Below are 18,588 nucleotides of genomic sequence, written 5' to 3'. Positions count from 1 at the left end.
AAAGTAGTAGCCTAATAAATGTTTCTCAGCTACCCGAACATTGGTTTGAACTCTTTAGACTAAAATATTCTGAATGAGCCTGGTTAACATATTTATTCCCTTTTCACCAGACCCACCGAATAGATGAGCATGTGGGCATAGACCAGCTTAAGGACAGAAGGACCATGAATGTTTTCCTCTCCTGATCGTGCCTTACCCCAGATCTGGAGTGTCCTTTTTATTACCCTCATCTTTCCTTCTTCCTCCCACCTTCCCAAGAATGCAAACCTCGCAGCTTTATAGGAGAGTTTCGACAATATATTTCTTATCAATATATAATCAAAACAGCTTAATCTGTTAATCTTTCAAAGAGCTGTTTGGAATCCAGAAAGCAGGAAAGTCTTACATCCAAAGGCAGAATTTCTGTGTGTGTGCAACTTACTAAACTCAGTGAATGGGTGAAGGAAAGATTTGAGGCCAGGTTGGGGAGGAGGTTTTCCTGATATCCTAATTATCGAACCATATAAGTTGGCTCTCTATAAAGAGTCTATACCTGTAGTGGAAATGTAAATTTGGCATGAGATGCTCTGGGATTAAATCTCAACTTCACTACTGTTTGAATTGTGTGAAACTGGACATGATACTTAGTATTTTTCAGTGCTGCATTTTTTTGTCTTTAGTGTACGCTAATTCCTCTTTCTCAGGAGTCTGCAAATTATACAGGACAAATCCAGCCCGCTGCCTGTTTTTATAAATAAGATTTTATTGGTATACGGCCACAGATATTTGCTTCGATATTGTCATTGGATGCTTTCAAGCTACAGCAGTAGCTTAGTAGTTGGGAGAGAGACTGTGCTGTCCACAAAACCAAAAATATTTACTGTACAGTCCACAAAACCAAAAATATTAACTGTAGGGATCATAAAACCAAAAGTATTTACTATCTACCCCTTTACAAAAAAATGTACTGGCCTCTGCTTTATTTCATGGGATGGCTGTATGAATACAAATAAAATAGTGTCAAAGGTCACCAACCAAATCAAAGACCACCAGGAACACCTGGTGTCAAAAAAGTTAGATTTATTGCCCTTTCTGCAGCAAAGGGCTGTGTACTCCAGAGAAACATGTTTGAATCCCATGTCAAAGGATTACTGTGCTCACATAAGTCAAACACTGCACACAGCCCCAGACAAACAGGGATTTGGTAACACATTTGGTATATGGAGCCACCAATTCATAGATTTATTCATTTCATTCCATCCAATACGTATAAGCAATTACCATGTGTGTGTTCCTGAGCTAGGCTACGGGTATCCGAGGAAAATTAGGATAACGTTCTTTTTCTAGAGGAGTTCCTAGGTTGAATTGGAGGAACAAATTAAAGAAAAAATTTTTTAAAACTGAGAAAGTACAGAGGCACGAAAGAGGAGTTTGCTTCAACTTACCTTGAGAAATCTTTACCTAGAGAGCCGATGGGAAATTTTGAAGGGCAGAGAGGGCCGTTGTACCAGGCAGAACCAAGCAGTGCTGGTGCATTCTGAGTAAAAGTGATTGGAAATACAGATGAGCCCAACAGATTTTAGGAATTTGGAATGGCACAAGCAGGAAAGATGCAGCTAAGTTAAAACAGAAAAAAGAAAAAGAAAACTAAAACTAGAGCCAGCTCTTGACCCCAAGTAGCAACACAATAAAAAATGACCTCGCCTAAGAATGAATGTATGAATTCAATATTTCATGGTGTATTTTTTTTTTTTTTAAATAGCAGTATCTCTCTCATGAGATACGGGGTTCTTGTGGCTTGGGATAATTCTTATTCACTTTTATTTTGTCCTCGCTTTACAATGAGTATGTGTTGAATACATTCTTAAGTAGACAATAGGAAAAAAAATTCTTGTTTAAAAAAAGCTAATAATTAACATGCATGTACATTCTTATCTGGTCTGTCCTGAAGTGTCCTGGTTTCTTTGCAAAATACAGTCTCACATTGCAACAATTGTACTCCTATGACTTATTTCATCAGAAAGTCTTTGGCAACTTTTTCAAGGAACAGAAACAGCAACTTAGATTTAAGGCACTCCGTTGTGTAGGAGCCTCCTGCAGAGCCCCTCATGGTGGGCTGGGATCCTCTGCAGACAGGTCTTCCTAGTTCCAGCTCAGGGTGTGGCACTTGCGAAGGGCTCATAAATGCTCACTGAAAGAACTAATGAATTCATCTGTTCTTTTATTGCATTCCCCAATCTAATGTATTGTTGCCGTTGTGTTTCATTTCATGCGCTGGGTATTTCAATATTTCACTGCAGTACCTACCAGGATTTGGATGCCTGTCCCTAACCTGAGCAGCATGCAGATTGGTTGTTAAGTGCTGTCCCTGAAGTTAGCATTATCACCTGGGTCCCTACAATTTGTGCTCTTTGCTAGCAATTTGACAAAGTTGAATCATATTTCTGTTGAGGACATTGCCCCATTCATTGATGTATAATGCTCATACTTTTGTGAAAAGCTATCTATTGTTTTCATGAAACGGTATTTTGTGAAAAGCTATCTATTGTTTTCATGAAACGGTATTTTCATATTATTTTGTTTACTTGCTTCATAGCTATAAAAAACTATCTATATGAAGCATACTATTTAGGGTCATTTCTTAAGTTGGAGCATCTTTCGAGCCTCATGAATATGTATTGATCATCAATTTAAATTCTGGGGATTACATGTAATATACTTTTAGGTATTCTAACACATATTGAATGGGGAATAATTAACTTAAGCACGAAAGAACATGCAGTTACATTACCTTTTACTTTAAAAAACAGGCACTAATTATAAGTGGATAGCAGGAAGAAATTAAATACACTGGGAGCAAGATTAGGTTGTATGATTATTTTTAACAAGTTAATTAGAATGCTGTACTTTGTTGTAGAAGAACAACTTGGGAAAACTACAAAAGGTATGATTCAAACACAGCCCCCTTTTCAAAGAAGACGACCCACTCGCCCTGTGGAAATTGGAGCTCCGTTCTATCAAGACAACCAACTGCAAGTCAAAGTCTACTGGAAAAAGACCGAAGGTACGTTAACAATTTTTACTTATTTACTTGCTTTAAATAGCACAGTGATGTAAAGATATTTTTAAAAAAGTAAATGTCAAGCCACAGTATTAATACTAAGGCAAACAGTCTCTGAACAAAACATTTAAATACTTTTCTTTTCTTTTTTTTAAAATGCCTTTCTGTGTTGAAGTCTGAATGGTCGACTTTGATTCCCAGGAATCTATATCGTATTCTGAAATTGCTTAATTTTTTCATTTCAGGGATATTGGTGTATCTTAATTTTTTCCCCAGAGGGCTGATCTCATGTACAAAACACTCAAAATATTCATATTGGGGCTGTAATTTCAGTGTTAAATTATTTTTATTAAAAAAGACCCATATTTCAGATAATTTGAAAAATAGGAAAAATGTTCTCGATTATCTGAGTGTCATTTCCTGAAAACAGTGTTTTGGTGGGTTTCTTTTTAGGGTTTTCCTATGAACCTGTTTTTCACTCAGTTGTTATATATAAATGTATGTGAGTGGGTATAAAATATACACACATATTTCTATACATTATACAAGCATACTATATTGTCAAGCATTTTTCATAACATTTTTAAGTTGCTGCTTTGTATGGTTATATTGTAATACTATGATACATGTCATTATTCCAGTACAGTAAGACATTTAGATTCCTTCGGAATTTCCATTTTATAATTAATGCAGCAATGAACATTTATCCTTTGAATAGATGCTTTTTGTTTGTTTGAACATTTAACTTTAGGATAAATTCCTTTCGTTTATTTATTTTCCTTACTCAAAATATTTATTTTGCATTATTGAAATAGTTCTTTTAGAATTTATTTGATGTACATTTTATCTATCACTCCTATGCGTTTTTAGAACATACGCAAAAGAGATTGTTACGAGAGTTCAGTTTTATTCTTCTTATTTTTCTGAAGTTCCATTTTACTCAAGATATTGTTATTCTATGTGCCATAAGGAATATGGTGTTAGAGCATTTCTTATTCCATAATTTTCTTTCAAGCTGCTGAAATCCATTCTGTAGCTAAAATAACCTTACCATTAATATTAATATATTTTATTTCTATCATATATTAATTAAAATTAATGTTCATTTATTCAATATTTATTACATTAAAATTATGTTAATAATATATGTCCATATTTCAAATAAATCATAATTTTATAATAGATATTGAATTATAACATTTATTTGATCTATTATATTTATCCATTTAAAATTAAAATCGTACATCAATATATTAATATTAAAAATATAACATTATATTTTAATAATATTGAAAATGTAAACATCTAATGTAATAAAATGAAAATGTAGACATCTAATATAAAAAATGTAGACATCTCAGTCATACAAGAGTGACCATGATCATTCTGACTTCTAAAACTGAAGGTTTGTTTTATCTGTGTTTGAAATTTGTCCGGATGGAATCATGCAGTTTGCATGTGTATTTGGCTTCTTGCAGGGAGCATTTTCTATGAGAAACTTAACCATTCTGCTGCATGAGCCATAACTCACTCATTTATGTTGCTGCTAGAAGTCTCTTGAGTATCTCAATCTGTGTGTCTTTTCAGCCATCGATGGAGATTTACTTTGTTCTAGTATTTGGGCTGTTAAGAATAGCACTGCTGCAAACACCCTATGAGCACATGTTTTTTGATGCACACGTATATATACATATTCTTTCATAGAGGTGGAATTCTTAGGTCACAGAGCATGTTGGGCTTTAGTAAACACTAATAATTTTGCAAAACAGTTATGCCAGTGCACGTTCTCACCAGGTGAGTACAACAGGTTCACTCTCTCTGCCACGTGTGGCGTTTTCCATCTTTTTAAGTTCGGCCATTATGGTATGTTGTTGTGTGAGTTTGCATTTTTCTGATCCCTCAGGAGACGAGCACCATTTCATACGTTTATTGGCTAGTGGTTCTCCTCTTCTTGAAGTACTTTTTCACCTCGTTAGCCAGTCTGTCCTGCAAGAGTTCTTTATATATTCAGGATATGAGTCATTTTTGGTTTCACGTATTGTATGTAGTTTCTCCCGCTCTGACCCACTCTTTCATTTTTAACTTTCTTAATAGTTCTTAATTTTAGAGACACTCTATTTATCACTTTGTTTCCGTTAGGTTTTGTGCTCTCTGTGTCCTGTTTAAGAAATCTTTGCCTATATAAAGGCCACAAAGACACTTTCCTTTCTGGTCTTCTTGGAGTTGTATTGTTTCACCTTTCATGCCTATGCTGACTTTTACACAGAATGAATTTTTATTACTGAGTATCGATGTTCTTTTATTTTTCCCCCTGGATCTCCACCTGGAGTAGCATTATTTATTTAAAAGTGAATCTTTCCCCAAAGCTTTAAGATGCCACATTTGTCAATACTTATTAGTCAATGTCAGGGTACAGAGCATTATCCAATTTACTTTCCCGTGTATGAAATTATGGACTTGACCATAAAGAGACCAGAGCCAAAAGTCAGAGAAGTGACCTGAAATTTGCCTATAAAATTGAGGCTGACTTCACTCAGGTTTAGTGACTTGGACCCCAGACCACCAAGAAGCAGCTGGGAGTGATAACTCATGTAACAGAGGCCAGCTAGCATCTTTTTGTCAGTAATAACTTGCTTTACTAATCCAAATGCCTCATGGTCAGCCAGTGGCCCAACTGTTTTAATCGTACCCATTTCCAGTGTCTGAGCTACTTTAACCTCCCGGAATGTTTCCTAACGTAGACCAACATTAAATCATCACCAAATAAGCACCCATCCCCGCTGGCCTGAGAACATTCTTTGTGGTTGGCCAAAACCTTGATTCCAAAGATATAACTGACATGAAATAGGTTTTAAAAGAGAATATTCTGTGCAGTAGTGGTCAGTGGTTGACCACTAAAGCCTCCAGTCAAAACCATTGTGATTATAGTGTCGCTGCCTATTCAAGGGGCACAGATTCCATATCCATCTTTATGGGTATGTTGGGATTTTTTTTTTTTTTTTTGTAGACTTTTGTAGATCATGAGTCTGCCCTTTGCTGGTTCAATTCTGCCCTCTCTAAATACTCGTGCTAGACATTTTTTTTTTTTTGAGCTGAGAGGAAGCACTTGAAAGGCTCTGTGTGGATTCCTTTCAAAAAGATAGCAAAAGTGTGGAATCTGGAATTTTGCTTTTACATTGTTTAGGGAGATCCTCCTGAAGTTTGGATTGTAAAAAGAACATCACGTAAAAGTATCTAGATAGAATCCTCCTGACTTCACTGAGTATTCTAGCCCTTTACCAAAATAACATAGCACAGGAACACATAGAGTTTAATTTTGCTACATGAATCTTGCTTCTGAAAGCTAGTGGCAGAAGCTGTTGGTTTTTAATCAAGGCGAAAAATGAAATATAGAAAGAAAGAAAAGAAAGGTCTAATTTTTTCTTTTATGTTAATCCTTTAGATAGATAATAAACTTTACAAGCATTAATAATCATCTTTAGGAGAGCATTTTAATATCTCCAGAAATATGTTCAATTCTTATTTGAAAATGTAAAGTTTAAAAAATTGGAGTTAACTTAGATATCAATTAATGCATTTTTTTTCCTGTATATTTTGTAAATGCACACATACTTTATGCCAGGCGCTGTGCCAAATGATGGGGATAAAACAGTGGGTAAGATACATTTTCTATTTCTTAAGGAACCTGAATTTCTGAGGGTTAGACACAGAGGTGGTTGCCATGTAATAAGATATGTTCTTCATAGCTGTATGGGTAAAGAGCTGTAGTAGGTGAGAACAGAGAGCCCTTGATTTTGTGTGCAGAGAAATGTTCACAGAGGAGGTGAAGTTAACGGTGAATTTCAAAGGCTGGGTTACTGATTTGGCCAGGGAAGATGAGCATTTCTGGCCCAGGGAATGAGCAGAGATACTGATGAAAGAAAGCTTAGGAACGTCTGTGTCAGTGAGGTTGAGAAAGTGACCGATGGGGCAGGAGAGAGAGATCGGTGCCGGATGATGAACAGCAGCGCAGGCCATGCCAAGGAGCTTGGATTTTGTTCTGCACAGTAGCACAGGGACATGAAATTGCTGGGGAAGGGTCCGGGTAGGAGTTGGAGATGTTAGCAAAAGTAGGTGTGCAAGGAGAAAGGATTAGAAAAGTTCAGAGAGATCATGGGGTTTTGTTAGGTGGTTAATTTCAGTAGCCCAGACAAGAAAAAATCAGAGCATGAAATAAAGGCATTAGTGGTGGGTAGAAGGTGAAAGGGGTTCATTAAGAGATAGTAAGCATGGCCATGTAATTTGTTCTCTGAACTGGGATTCTTTTGAAAGTGAAAGGAGGTATTCTTGAACATTATTCCCCAACAGCAGATATATATTGTGACTCTCCCAGGAAAATCAGGATATACCTATGGTCCCCTAGATACTTAGAAGGGAAGAGGGAAAGTGAATCTAGATGGAGCCTCTACCATTGAGCTAGTTAAGAGTAACCTGGAACGACAAAGATTGTGAACAGTAGAAGTGCAATGTGTTTCCTGCAGAAGATGGAGAATTTGGCTTTGCTATGTTGGATTTGACATAGCTGCATGATATTTAGAAAATGCCTTGTAGGCAGTTGAAAGCATATGCCTAGAGTTAAAGAGGCAGCTATGTGTTAGAAATGTGGATTTGCACTGGGGCTGTAGTGTAGTCCACATATGCTACTGTCACAGGATCTGTGAATGTTGGTTTATTTCCATTGGATCACCCAGCCACCCACTAAACGAGTCATGCTCTAACGAGAGTTTCATATTTTTCCAAATAGCCCTTTTTCTTACATTGTATCCATCCCCATTTCCCTTTTTATTTTAAATTTGAAAGCCAAATTAACATATCAATCACAGCAGAGCTCATTATGTGAAAGCACAGGGTAGAAGCAAATTGTGGAAAGCTTTGGAAAGTCCAAAGCAAAATGCCAAGGAGAGCATTTATTCCAAACGTATTTCCCATTTTCTTATGCAGTCACCATGTGACCTATTAGAATCCCAAACCAGTGTTTCCCCAGACATTTCTAAAATGTGTTCATATTCATAATTATCACAAACATAAGAAAGGAGAGATCTTTTAAATTGACATACTGTCCTGTGAGTATATGAATGCTGTATAGAATGTGAAGATGAGTTCAGTTTCTGCATGGAAAAGGATACTTGGGATGGATGTTCTGGACCTTTTGACTCTGTAAAATTAGAAATTATAAAACTTAGAAATTTCTAATTTCTAAAATTAGAAATTTTGATTTGACAAATTAGAATCATAAAATTGGAAACTGTGCAACTCAGTAGACCCATGTCAAATAGTTTAAACCTCCTTGACACAAGTAGCCAAATATTCTTGAATTGTAATCTATTTCCAACAGTGATGTCACATTTCCTAAAAGTGGCTGCGGGCAGCATGTCACATTTCCTAAAACAGAGGCTGAGTGGGGTTTGGAACCTAAAAGCACAAATCTATTCGTTTCCTCCAGAATTTCCCAAAGAGAGAGCTTCAATTTTTGAATTATTTATTATGACGTAGCATATAATTTCACAGGAAAATGAATTCAAACAAGCATAAAATATTAGCCTTCTCAGTGTAATGCATGTGATAGTTGGGCTATAACAGTGAAAAGTCTGGAAGAAAACAAATGTTTTCAACAGTAAATTTAGAGAATAAACATTATTTTAAAAGAAATACTTCACTTAGCTAATTTTGTTAGTAATTTTATTACTAAAATGACATCAGTTCATTTTACTGGGGGATAACAGGATGCAATTGATTTTTTAAGGCTTTCTGGCTTTGGACTTTGTGTTTTTCCAACCTAAATATGAAAAATTAGCTCAGACAGCGAGAAAACTTTCATACTTCCTCTTTAAGTAGAAGTGCCTAGCAGATGTTTAAAAATTCTTGTTATAATTACATGAAACTAAAAAGTTTGTGTTTTTTTAAAATTGAAGCATAATTGATTATACATATTTTGGGGGTACAGTGTTGACTGTCATTATTTGTGTACAATATGTGATGATCAAATCAATATTATTAGCACATGTATTATTACAAATCGTAATTATTCTTTGTGTCCCATTCGCTCTTTCATTAAATATTTGCTGAGTGTGTACCAGGCACCATGCTCATTTTTGCTCATACAACAGTGACACCAAACAGACATTATCTTCGTGTTCACGGAGCTCTAGCCAAATGGGGTCGACAGGGATGAATCAAATAGTCACAGGAACAAACAAATCCTTGAGAACAAGAGACGACTGCGTGAGATGACTATGCAGAGGCAGCTGAGGGCATCGTCCTTGAGATGCGGCCCTCGAGATGGGCAGATTATCCTTAATTGTCTGGGTGGGACCGATGCCATCACCAAAGACATAGGAAGCAGAGTGACAGAATCAGAGGGATGTCATTGTGAGAAGGACACAGCCTGGCGTCGTTGGCCTCAAAGAGGGAGAAAAGACACCACAGCCACCGAATGCCAGAGCCTCTAGAAGCTTGAAACAGCAAGAAAGCAAATTCTCCCCTAGAGCCTCCAGAAAGGATGCAGCCCTGCAAACACCTTGATTTCAGCCCAAGCAGACCCATTTTAGACCTCTGACATCCAGAAGATTATATACATTTATGTTGTCTTAAAAAAACTACAATTTGTGGCAACTTATCATTGCTGACATAGGAAACTGGTACACTACCTGATTTAAAACTCGTAGCGACCTGTTTCACGGGCCAGATGAACATCCTTATTTTCAGGTAAAGGAAATGAAGCTCAGAGAAGTCCCAAGACTTTCTGGCTCAAGCCCTTCTTCCTTGAAGGTCGTGCACGAGGGCCAGCGTGCTGCCTCTAAACCCAGAACTGAGAGCGTGAACACACGGGACAGTGTAGGGACAGGCACCAGGGGTGCAGTTTTAGAAGTGTTGAGTTTGAACAGCCTCTACATAGGACAGAAAGTAAGAAGCACCGGCAATTGAAGGGCACCTCTCAGGTGGAAGTAGAATTGGGATGCTATCAGCAGGAAAATGATTTTCAAAGTCATGGGAATGAATGAAATTACCTGTGGAGGTGACATACAGTGAGATGAAAGGGCAGTGAACTTGGGCATGGACCCGTTTAGAGTGGAGGGAAGGGATAGAGACTAAAAGGAGCTTCCCAAGTGTCGTTCCTGCTCCCAGACAAATAAAATAACATCATAAAGTATGTAAAGGATCCTTAGGATACGTAGAATACTCAGGTGCAGCCAAGCCTGGTCATATATTACAGCAAACCTAAATCCCCCAGCCACCTTATGTAAAATTGCAACCCTTTGTCAATATACCCTACCTCCCTCACTTTCTGTGTTCACCTGTAGACTTATTACCTTCTAACCTAACACACATCTTATTTACGTAGTTTGTGTATTATCTGTCTAGCACCATTAATATGTGATTCAGGAGAGCAGCCACTTGCGTGGGATTATTTCACTACTGTTGAAAGAAAGAATACGGATTTACTCATCGATTGTTTGGATACCTATGGCTAATGTATAATAATAATAATAATAATAATAATAATAATAATAATAATAAACCCTTGATGTCTGTTGTGTAAAAAACGAAAACATTTAGTAAGTAAGTGATTTCCCTTTTGACTAAATGCCACAGGTGCCCACTTTATCTCTGTTTACTTTGTCTGATTTAAAGTTCTTCTTTTCTGGTTCCAAAGTGCTCAGGGCAAGTTCCCACTAGATCACTCACTTCATCAAAGAGTTTTTCCCCTCTGAAAACCCCCATCAAATGCTTGGCATGGACATTGGGGACACAATGGTAATCACTGGCGGCACAGGGCCGTTTCACTCCTTTGGACACACCTGGGGATGAATAAGCCTGCGCCTGTGGGAAGCTCCTTTCCCACACTCGATGAGTTGCTTTCCTCCACTTTATTGCCCAGTGCAAAGAAATGCACAGAAAATAGGCTGTTCCACCCGGGCATGAAAACCTCAGTGTCAGCATCCCCACCTGCCTTTGCAAGCACCAAGTCACCTTTCAGTGGGGATCAGAGATGGGAACTGCGAGGATACCCTCATGCAGGGGTTGGAAGCCACCTCTCCCAAGTGTCCTGAGAAAGGAACCTCATTAATTCTATGCTTCACAGGAAACAATATGAACAGCCAATTCTTCAAGTTCCAAGAACATGCTCTTTTTCTTGGGTGGGTTCAATAACTTTATCAAAAATCATCTTTATCAAAAAATGTAGGATTGAGAGACTCCTGATGATTTTCTGTTACATTGGCAATTATCCTTTCTTGTGAGGCTTCATTTGTCATAAAAACCACGACAGGTTATTCTCAAGACATCTTTGGAATCATTTTCCTATTACTTTACTAATTATCTTTTTTCTTCTTGGTACTGTACTTGCATTTCAGCACAGGTTTTCCTTTGAGAGTATAATACATTTTTCCTTTACCTCTTAATAAGTGAATAATCAGAATTATACAAAGCCCATGTGGCTCCTTGGGTTCACTTGTGAGTGCATTTCATTGGTGGCCTGTATAATTTTATTTTGTCTCTTTCAATTTTCTAAAGTTTAAGAACATCAAACTACATGGAATGTGCCTTCCAAGCTGTCCTTTGTGTTTGTGTGTTTTGATATCATAGATCCCAGTGTCAACCGATACCATGTGCAGTGGTTTCCAGAAGTGTGTGCCCAGAACAGAACGGCCGGATCGGAGACATCATCTGGTACAACTCATGTAAGTAGATCGTGCTTCCTCGGCTCTCAGTAGCTTCTAGACTTATCGGATCTGTGCATGAAATTGGACAGAGGATGTGCAAACCGCATATGTCCAACAGATAACTCATTCTCACAAATCAGCAACTGAGTAATGCTTTGGCGAAAGCCGAAATCACTATGGTCAGTATATCCACTCATTGAGAGCTTATCAGCACAGGGCAGGTCCTCTAATGCAGAAATTAAAGACGCAGGGCTTATACGACTCCCAGTTCAGTGAAGAAATATTTCTGAGTATCTGTGTGCTTCATCTTAGTCGTTAAGACCTTTGAATTATTTTCTGAATTTTGACTTGGCACCATGATCTAAAGGTGCTATCTTACCAGTGATTTTCTACATGACACTGTCATTCGGCAGCCCTTTTTGTCGTGTATCCAGTTAATGAAAGATACTATCTTTCCTATTCATCACAGACCCACATTATGACTTTTAATTTTAACAGAGCATTAAGCTCTTTGGGGACAGCAACTCTGTCAATACTACTCAAAATATTATTCCCAATATGTTGGGTTTAATGCATGAGTGTAGGTTAGAATCAGCTAACATAAAATGTTTAAACTAACACAAAATGTTTAAGAGGGGATTGCATTATGCAGGGTGTTGAGGACAGCTGTTTGTATATAATGCATCAGGACAATTTGAAAAACCCCAAAATGTGGACCCCAGTGTACAATATTTTGGTTTTTGACATGTAACTAGAAAATTTTTCTACTGAACACTTTGTAATGCAACAAGTTCTGTATTTTTAGAATCATATCTGATCGTATAACTTCAAGATGGTAAGATAAAACAAGTTGCTGGATTTGCAGAAATAGAAAGTTAGGTTTTTTGGGAGTTTTTTTTTTTTTTTTGGTTTGATTTTTTGTTTTTACCAGATTTGACATGTCTCAACCTATGTTCACTAAAGTTGCTTGTTTTATTTATCTTTAAGTGTTTCCCAAAGTTTGTGGCCTTCAGCAGAAAATAAAACAGACATTATAAAAATGGGAATATATCTGAAAAGTAGTGAAAGAAATATATGGAAGCAGGATTTATTAAATTTTTTGAGGAGGGGGTGTTTACTTTTTTTTACTTCTATGTGCCTTGGAAACTGTGGAGCCTGGCTTCTGTTCATGTGGGTACCCGATCCTGTGCTTATCACGTGTAGGAACTCTGGGAGCGACAGTAACTATCCACTGAGCACACAGGAAGGTACTTCAAAAAGTTCATGGAAGATGCATATTTTCTTGTAATTCTATTTTTCCACGAATTAAATGATCTGGTAGAAATAAGAATTAAAGTCTCAAGAAAAGCACGTTGCTAAAGGCTTGGAACTTGTCTATTTTCATTTTAAAATGATGTTTAGATCTCACTACTTTGCTTTCGTGCTGCAATGGAGCATCAGCAAGTTTGCCGATTGCTACAGAAGCCTGTCTTCTTCGCCACATGAAAGCATTCTTGGAATATCTGTGAAGCAGAATCCTTCATGGCTAACCCTGGATTGCAGTATAGGCCCTTACAAAGTGCAGATTCATTCCTAAAGAAAAGCAATTCAGACTCCCAAAGAGACACAGCAGGCTTGGCTTGTCTGCATGGAGCTATTTCCTGTTCCCTTCTTGATGTTAATTGTGCCGAGTGGGGTCGACCTCACCTCCTTTCACCTTCTTCATTAAGGGCCCAGCCTAAGTCGTCACTCCCAGGCTTTGTCATATCTTTTGTGCTTCACCAACTGCAGGGACTTGCCTCCCGACTCAAGTGACCCAAGGAGGATTTGAGCTTTTATGTTTTTCGGTTTTTATTTTAATTCACATCTCGTGTTTTCCCTACAGCCTGGCTGCTGTCTGGCAGGAGCCTCTACCTGCACCCACAGGAGAGCAGACAAAGATATTTCATCTGTAGCTTTTATACACACACATTAAGATTTGAGAAATACAAAATAGAATGGATAAGCATAAGACAAATATGAAAGAAACATCATTACAAGCTCATTATCACAGTAAATGTCATGTTCCCATGTTAGTGTAAAGTTATATTCTAAGTCTCTGACACCTTAGTAGTTTAGCCTGTTTCTTGTACTTATATTTAATCACAATGTTATGGCAGGATAAAATAAAATAAAATAAAAATAAAATAAAATAAAAGCGCTCCAGAAAGGGAGAAAATACATTGCTAAAGGATATTATCATTTTTTTTTTTGCACAGAAAAACTTACATATAAACTCAGCCTCAGAGAAGCCTGAGTTAGTGTCTTTTTTTTTTTAACTAAAAAAAATTATTTTGTATGTACACCTTTATACTGCTGCTGTCACTGATGTCAACACAGAAATGCTCTTTGAGAGTGTTAGAAGTGGCTGCTTTGATGGGGATCATTACAGTACTGTTTAATTCTAGTGGGTATATCCTGCAGCTGTGGGAGTGTTTCACAATTGTAATTAATCAAAGCATGGACAGTGTCTCCTTTGAATTTTTTATAAAAGACATATTGAACACACAGCATTTATTGGAACATATCCTTGTTGGAATACGTTTTCAACTCCTGCCAATTTTTATTCCCTAATGAGATTTATTGCTAGCATATTCTCTTTCTCTTGCTCTAGGAAAATTATATAATTCTTCAAGACCTGTCATTTTCCTGCAAGTATAAAGTGACCGTCCAACCAATACAGCTGAGGGGTCACTCAAAGGCAGAAACCGTTTTCTTTACCACGCCACCGTGCTCCTCTTTTAAGGGCAAGAGCCACAGGCACGTTAGCTGCCCTGGCGATGCAGGTACGTTGTGACCCAAAGACCTCCGCCTTTAGGTCTAAGATGTCAGCAACGCTGACAACCTTTCCAAACGGTGTTTCACAAGACCCTAAACACTAAAATACTCTTCCTTCTAAATTATAATATGATGGCCCAATTTGAAGGCAACATATGTAGGGATATATGCATAATTTTATAATTCTGACAGCATTGGGAAGATGTCCTTTGCTGGCAGTATTATCTCTTTAGAAATGATGACACATGTTTAGATACCACTGGTGTTTTGGCGTGCTTAGGCATAAATTATTTCATGTTCATTCTACTTCTTTGCCATGTGAGTTACTTTCACACACTCCCCACACCAACACACCAACCCCCATGTCTGGATTTTCCATCCCCTTCTCCTTGCCCAGTCCCCTTTCTTGAAGTGGGAACCACAGGGCTCCCTCAGTGCAGTCCCCTAAGCTCTTTCCACCCACTCTCTCAATGAAATCAGCACTCACCCTTCCCTCTGCGGTCATCACTGTTCTCTGAGAAATGGCTAAGTCTTGTCCTAGTCTACACATGTCTCCTTCTTCCAGCCTCAAAGCAGGCTTCTAAAAATAATCCCCAAAGGATCAGAAGCATTTAGCCCAAAGTAGAAGCACTGAGACCCCTACTTCATCCTCTCCCCAAATGTCAAAAGGATGATAGCCTGAGCCCATGCTTAAAGAATGAGGTCAGCTTGCTCCCACCTTCCCAGAGAACTGCTGCCTCAGGTCCCTGCAGTGAATATAAAACACGTCCCACGGTCACACGTTCTCCGGTAGTCTAAGCCATGTCTTCCTTTTTGCATCACTGCAGGTCTACTTTCCAAAGTGCTAGCCAAGCCGGAGAATCTTTCTGCTTTATTCATCGTCCAAGATGTTAACATCACCGGCCACTTTTCCTGGAAGATGGTCAAGGCTCATCTCTATCAGCCCATGACTGGGTTTCAGGTGACATGGGCTGAGGTCACGACAGAGAGCCGACAGAACAGCTTACCCAACAGCATTATCTCACAATCCCAAATACTGCCGTCGGTAGGTGTCTCCTCGTGCCCCGTGTCCACGCTGCTCAGTCTTCATGACCGTCAGAGTCGGGTGTCTCTGTTATGCCGCGGGCTGTCCTACTGAGTCTTACGTCTGCATTTGCTTCTTCTGAGCGTGTCCTTTTGCAAACATGAATGCACCACTAGTGCTTCTGTGACTAGATAAGCAGTAGCATGGGCTATCATCTAGACACATTTTGATTACCAGCACCAGCTTTTTAACAAGCCTTATCCTGTCTATCTCTATGCAAGTGATTTAGCCGTTTCCTCCTGTCTTTGTTAACCCCATGTCTCTCTGATTCAAGGGGAAATGCCCTGTTTGGAGGGTTGAATTGGGGGAAAAAATACCTAAAAGAAGCTTATTATTTGTCTTTCTTTTCCTCTTTCAAATTTGGCTAGTGCCCGTAATGAGTTGGCCTGTCTTCCAGGCCACTTAATTCCTTGGCTTGAAAAAAAAAAAAAAAAAAAAAAAACCATGTGTGGGCTTTTATCCTCTCTGAAGATGCACTTAGAATACCCAACTCCTGTTCCAAAGTCCAAAAAAAAAAAAAAAAATAATAACTGAAATCCTGGAAGGAAAAATTCCAGAAATTAGAAGCCGGTTATTGTATTGAATGTACTAGGTTTTATTGAATTTTGAGAGGAATGCGTTGGCATAAAAATGACCATTTTCAGTTATGGGTATTGACAGATACTGTGTTTTAAAGCGAACAGTTGGCTCATTCACTGAAATTTGGATGATCAAGAATTCACATCACAAGATATGCAGCTGAAAACTTTAAACCATGGGAAAGTCTTATGTTAAGGAATAAAAAAACATAAAGTCCCAGGAGTGAACCCTGAGAACTGGCACCTCGGCACACTTTAACTCTGCCAAGTGTCATGTGCTGCCAAGAACTGAGCTAGGTGCTAAGATGCTGCCATACGGCAGAGAGCTCCAGCAAATGAGAAGCATTCTCCAGATGAAAGTGGGGCTTTAAAAAGCAACCAAACACACACGTGCACAGTATTGTCGTGTGGGGGAAAAGACCGTCCTAGACTGCGTGTCCCCTGTGCATTGTCTCTAAAAGGTCACTGATGAGCACCTCCTTGTGTCTTGCTTCCTCAGGATCACTATGTCCTGACAGTGCCCAATCTGAGGCCATCGACCCTCTACCGACTGGAGGTACAAGCGCTGACCACAGGAGGGGAGGGGCCGGCCACCATCAGAACGTTCCGGACGCCCGCCCTGCCCCCGTCTTCTGCACACCGTGAGTAGACAGACTGTCAGGGCTTGTGGACACAGAGGAAAGTCTTGGTGAAAAACAGAAATAAATGAATAAGTGATTACAGATCTATGGGAAATAGGGGATTCTCCTTACCTGAAATTGCATTTGCATCTACTTACTGGATTTTATATAGCTACCTTTAGCATAAATTGCACAGTTGATGCTGAAGTGCTTTTTCTTCCTTTCTTTACGCCTCCCTCCCTCTTATTTCTTCCTTCCTCCCACCTTCCTTCCTTCCTTCCTTTGCTTCTCTCTCTTGCATTTATTTTCTACATAATACATGCTTTTTCCTGGTTTTTAAGCCATAAATACATATGAAAAAGAAATCGATAGTCTCACATCAATCTGAAATTTTTTTTTAGGATTTTTCAAATATGACAATATAGAGAGTAACATTTTGCTCAGGAACTTATTTTCTTGTTACATAAATTTTACTGTAATATATAACATAAATTTTCTTCACAGTATGACCTAAATCCATCAACTTGATTTATTGCTAAACCAAGTAAAATTTTAAAAAGGAAATTGTCACTTACGCTTTCAAAACAAGTAGCCTCTTGCTGATTTTTTAATTATGTACTTGGTTTACTTTTTTTCCTAGTTTAACTTAAAAAGAAATGTCTAAAGATTTGTGTAAGGAAATTGAGAATTTTAGTTTCAACTCTGATCTTTTGTTTGTTTGTTTGTTTGTTTGAATGATGGGTCAAATTAGTCCTCTTTTGAAGAAAAACAGAAAGTATGACAGTGGGGGTGCTTGACACACTCTTAAGTTTGAAAGGGTTGGATAAAATGCTTTTCTGATATTCCTCCACTGAAATTCTGTTTAACAAAAGTATTTGTTAATATTACATTTTTTTAGGGAATAAAAAAAGATTATGGTTTGCTTAAATAATTGTGAGCTTAAGTAAAAGAGCTGGTCTTCTTTCTTTTGTTATTTTATAGCGTTAGGGAGGGACCCAAGGAGGAAAGACAAGAAAATATGGGGAAGGGGAGAGAGAGAAAAGACAGAATGAATGAGCGTGTTTGTACATCGGAATCAGAAGGGAACATTTGCTAGATTCTGGTGCTGTCGCTACAAAGAATTGTATTTCTACTGTCTATTTGGTTTGTGTAAAGTGACGTGACTGACCTATTTTGTCATTTCTTAGGATCCCATCTTAAACACCATCATCTACATCATTACAAGCCTTCTCCAGAAAGATACTAAACTCTTCAAAAAGGTGTTTAAAAATTGCACGAGTGTGTAAGCTTGTGGAACTTAGCCTCTAGCCGCGTGTGCTTATAGAAGCAATAGGAACTTCTCAGAAGCCCTCACTCTGTGTAACTTTAGTGCAGTAAGGACTTGTATCAATCGCGGATGCATCTGGAAACCAGGGACAGAGAGTTATCCAGTGAAGATGGACACCAATTCCCTGTGACAGTGGAGAAAATGAAGAATAGGCCTACTTAACTCTAAATTTTGTCTTCATATATGGTTTTGCTAATCTCTGTTCAATTATTGCGGAACTGAGATTTCCCTGAATTTGGAGCTGCAAATTCTCAAAACAAAGTAGTGTACCAAATACACAATTCATACAAACACTAAGTATAAATTTAATCAATAAGATATATTTTTTTAATTAAGTTATTAACTTGATTTGCAAAATCAACTAAGATTATACAGCCTTTGGACACTATTCTTCAAGTTTTTCATAAGATCATTTTTATCGTGGGCGAGTTTTTAATGGAA

General features: G+C 38.0%; 1 protein-coding gene across 1 annotated transcript in view; it reads left to right on the top strand.

Annotated features, from left to right (window-relative positions):
• LOC134368947 (anosmin-1-like) overlaps window positions 1-18,066 on the top strand; it is a 177,938-nt gene extending 159,872 nt beyond the window's left edge. The window contains exons 9-14 of the mRNA XM_063085184.1: window positions 2,897-3,043; window positions 11,666-11,760; window positions 14,375-14,546; window positions 15,366-15,583; window positions 16,700-16,841; window positions 18,008-18,066. Coding sequence (XP_062941254.1) covers window positions 2,897-3,043; window positions 11,666-11,760; window positions 14,375-14,546; window positions 15,366-15,583; window positions 16,700-16,841; window positions 18,008-18,066 — 833 coding nt within the window. The remainder of the gene's footprint in view (window positions 1-2,896; window positions 3,044-11,665; window positions 11,761-14,374; window positions 14,547-15,365; window positions 15,584-16,699; window positions 16,842-18,007) is intronic.
• Window positions 18,067-18,588: the final 522 nt, after the last annotated feature.

This window comes from Cynocephalus volans, chromosome Y (genome assembly GCF_027409185.1).
Source record: "Cynocephalus volans isolate mCynVol1 chromosome Y, mCynVol1.pri, whole genome shotgun sequence".
Classification (NCBI taxonomy): Eukaryota; Metazoa; Chordata; class Mammalia; order Dermoptera; family Cynocephalidae; genus Cynocephalus; species Cynocephalus volans.
The sequence above is the reverse complement of the archived record's forward strand: the minus strand, read 5'-3'. Positions and strand labels throughout refer to the sequence as shown.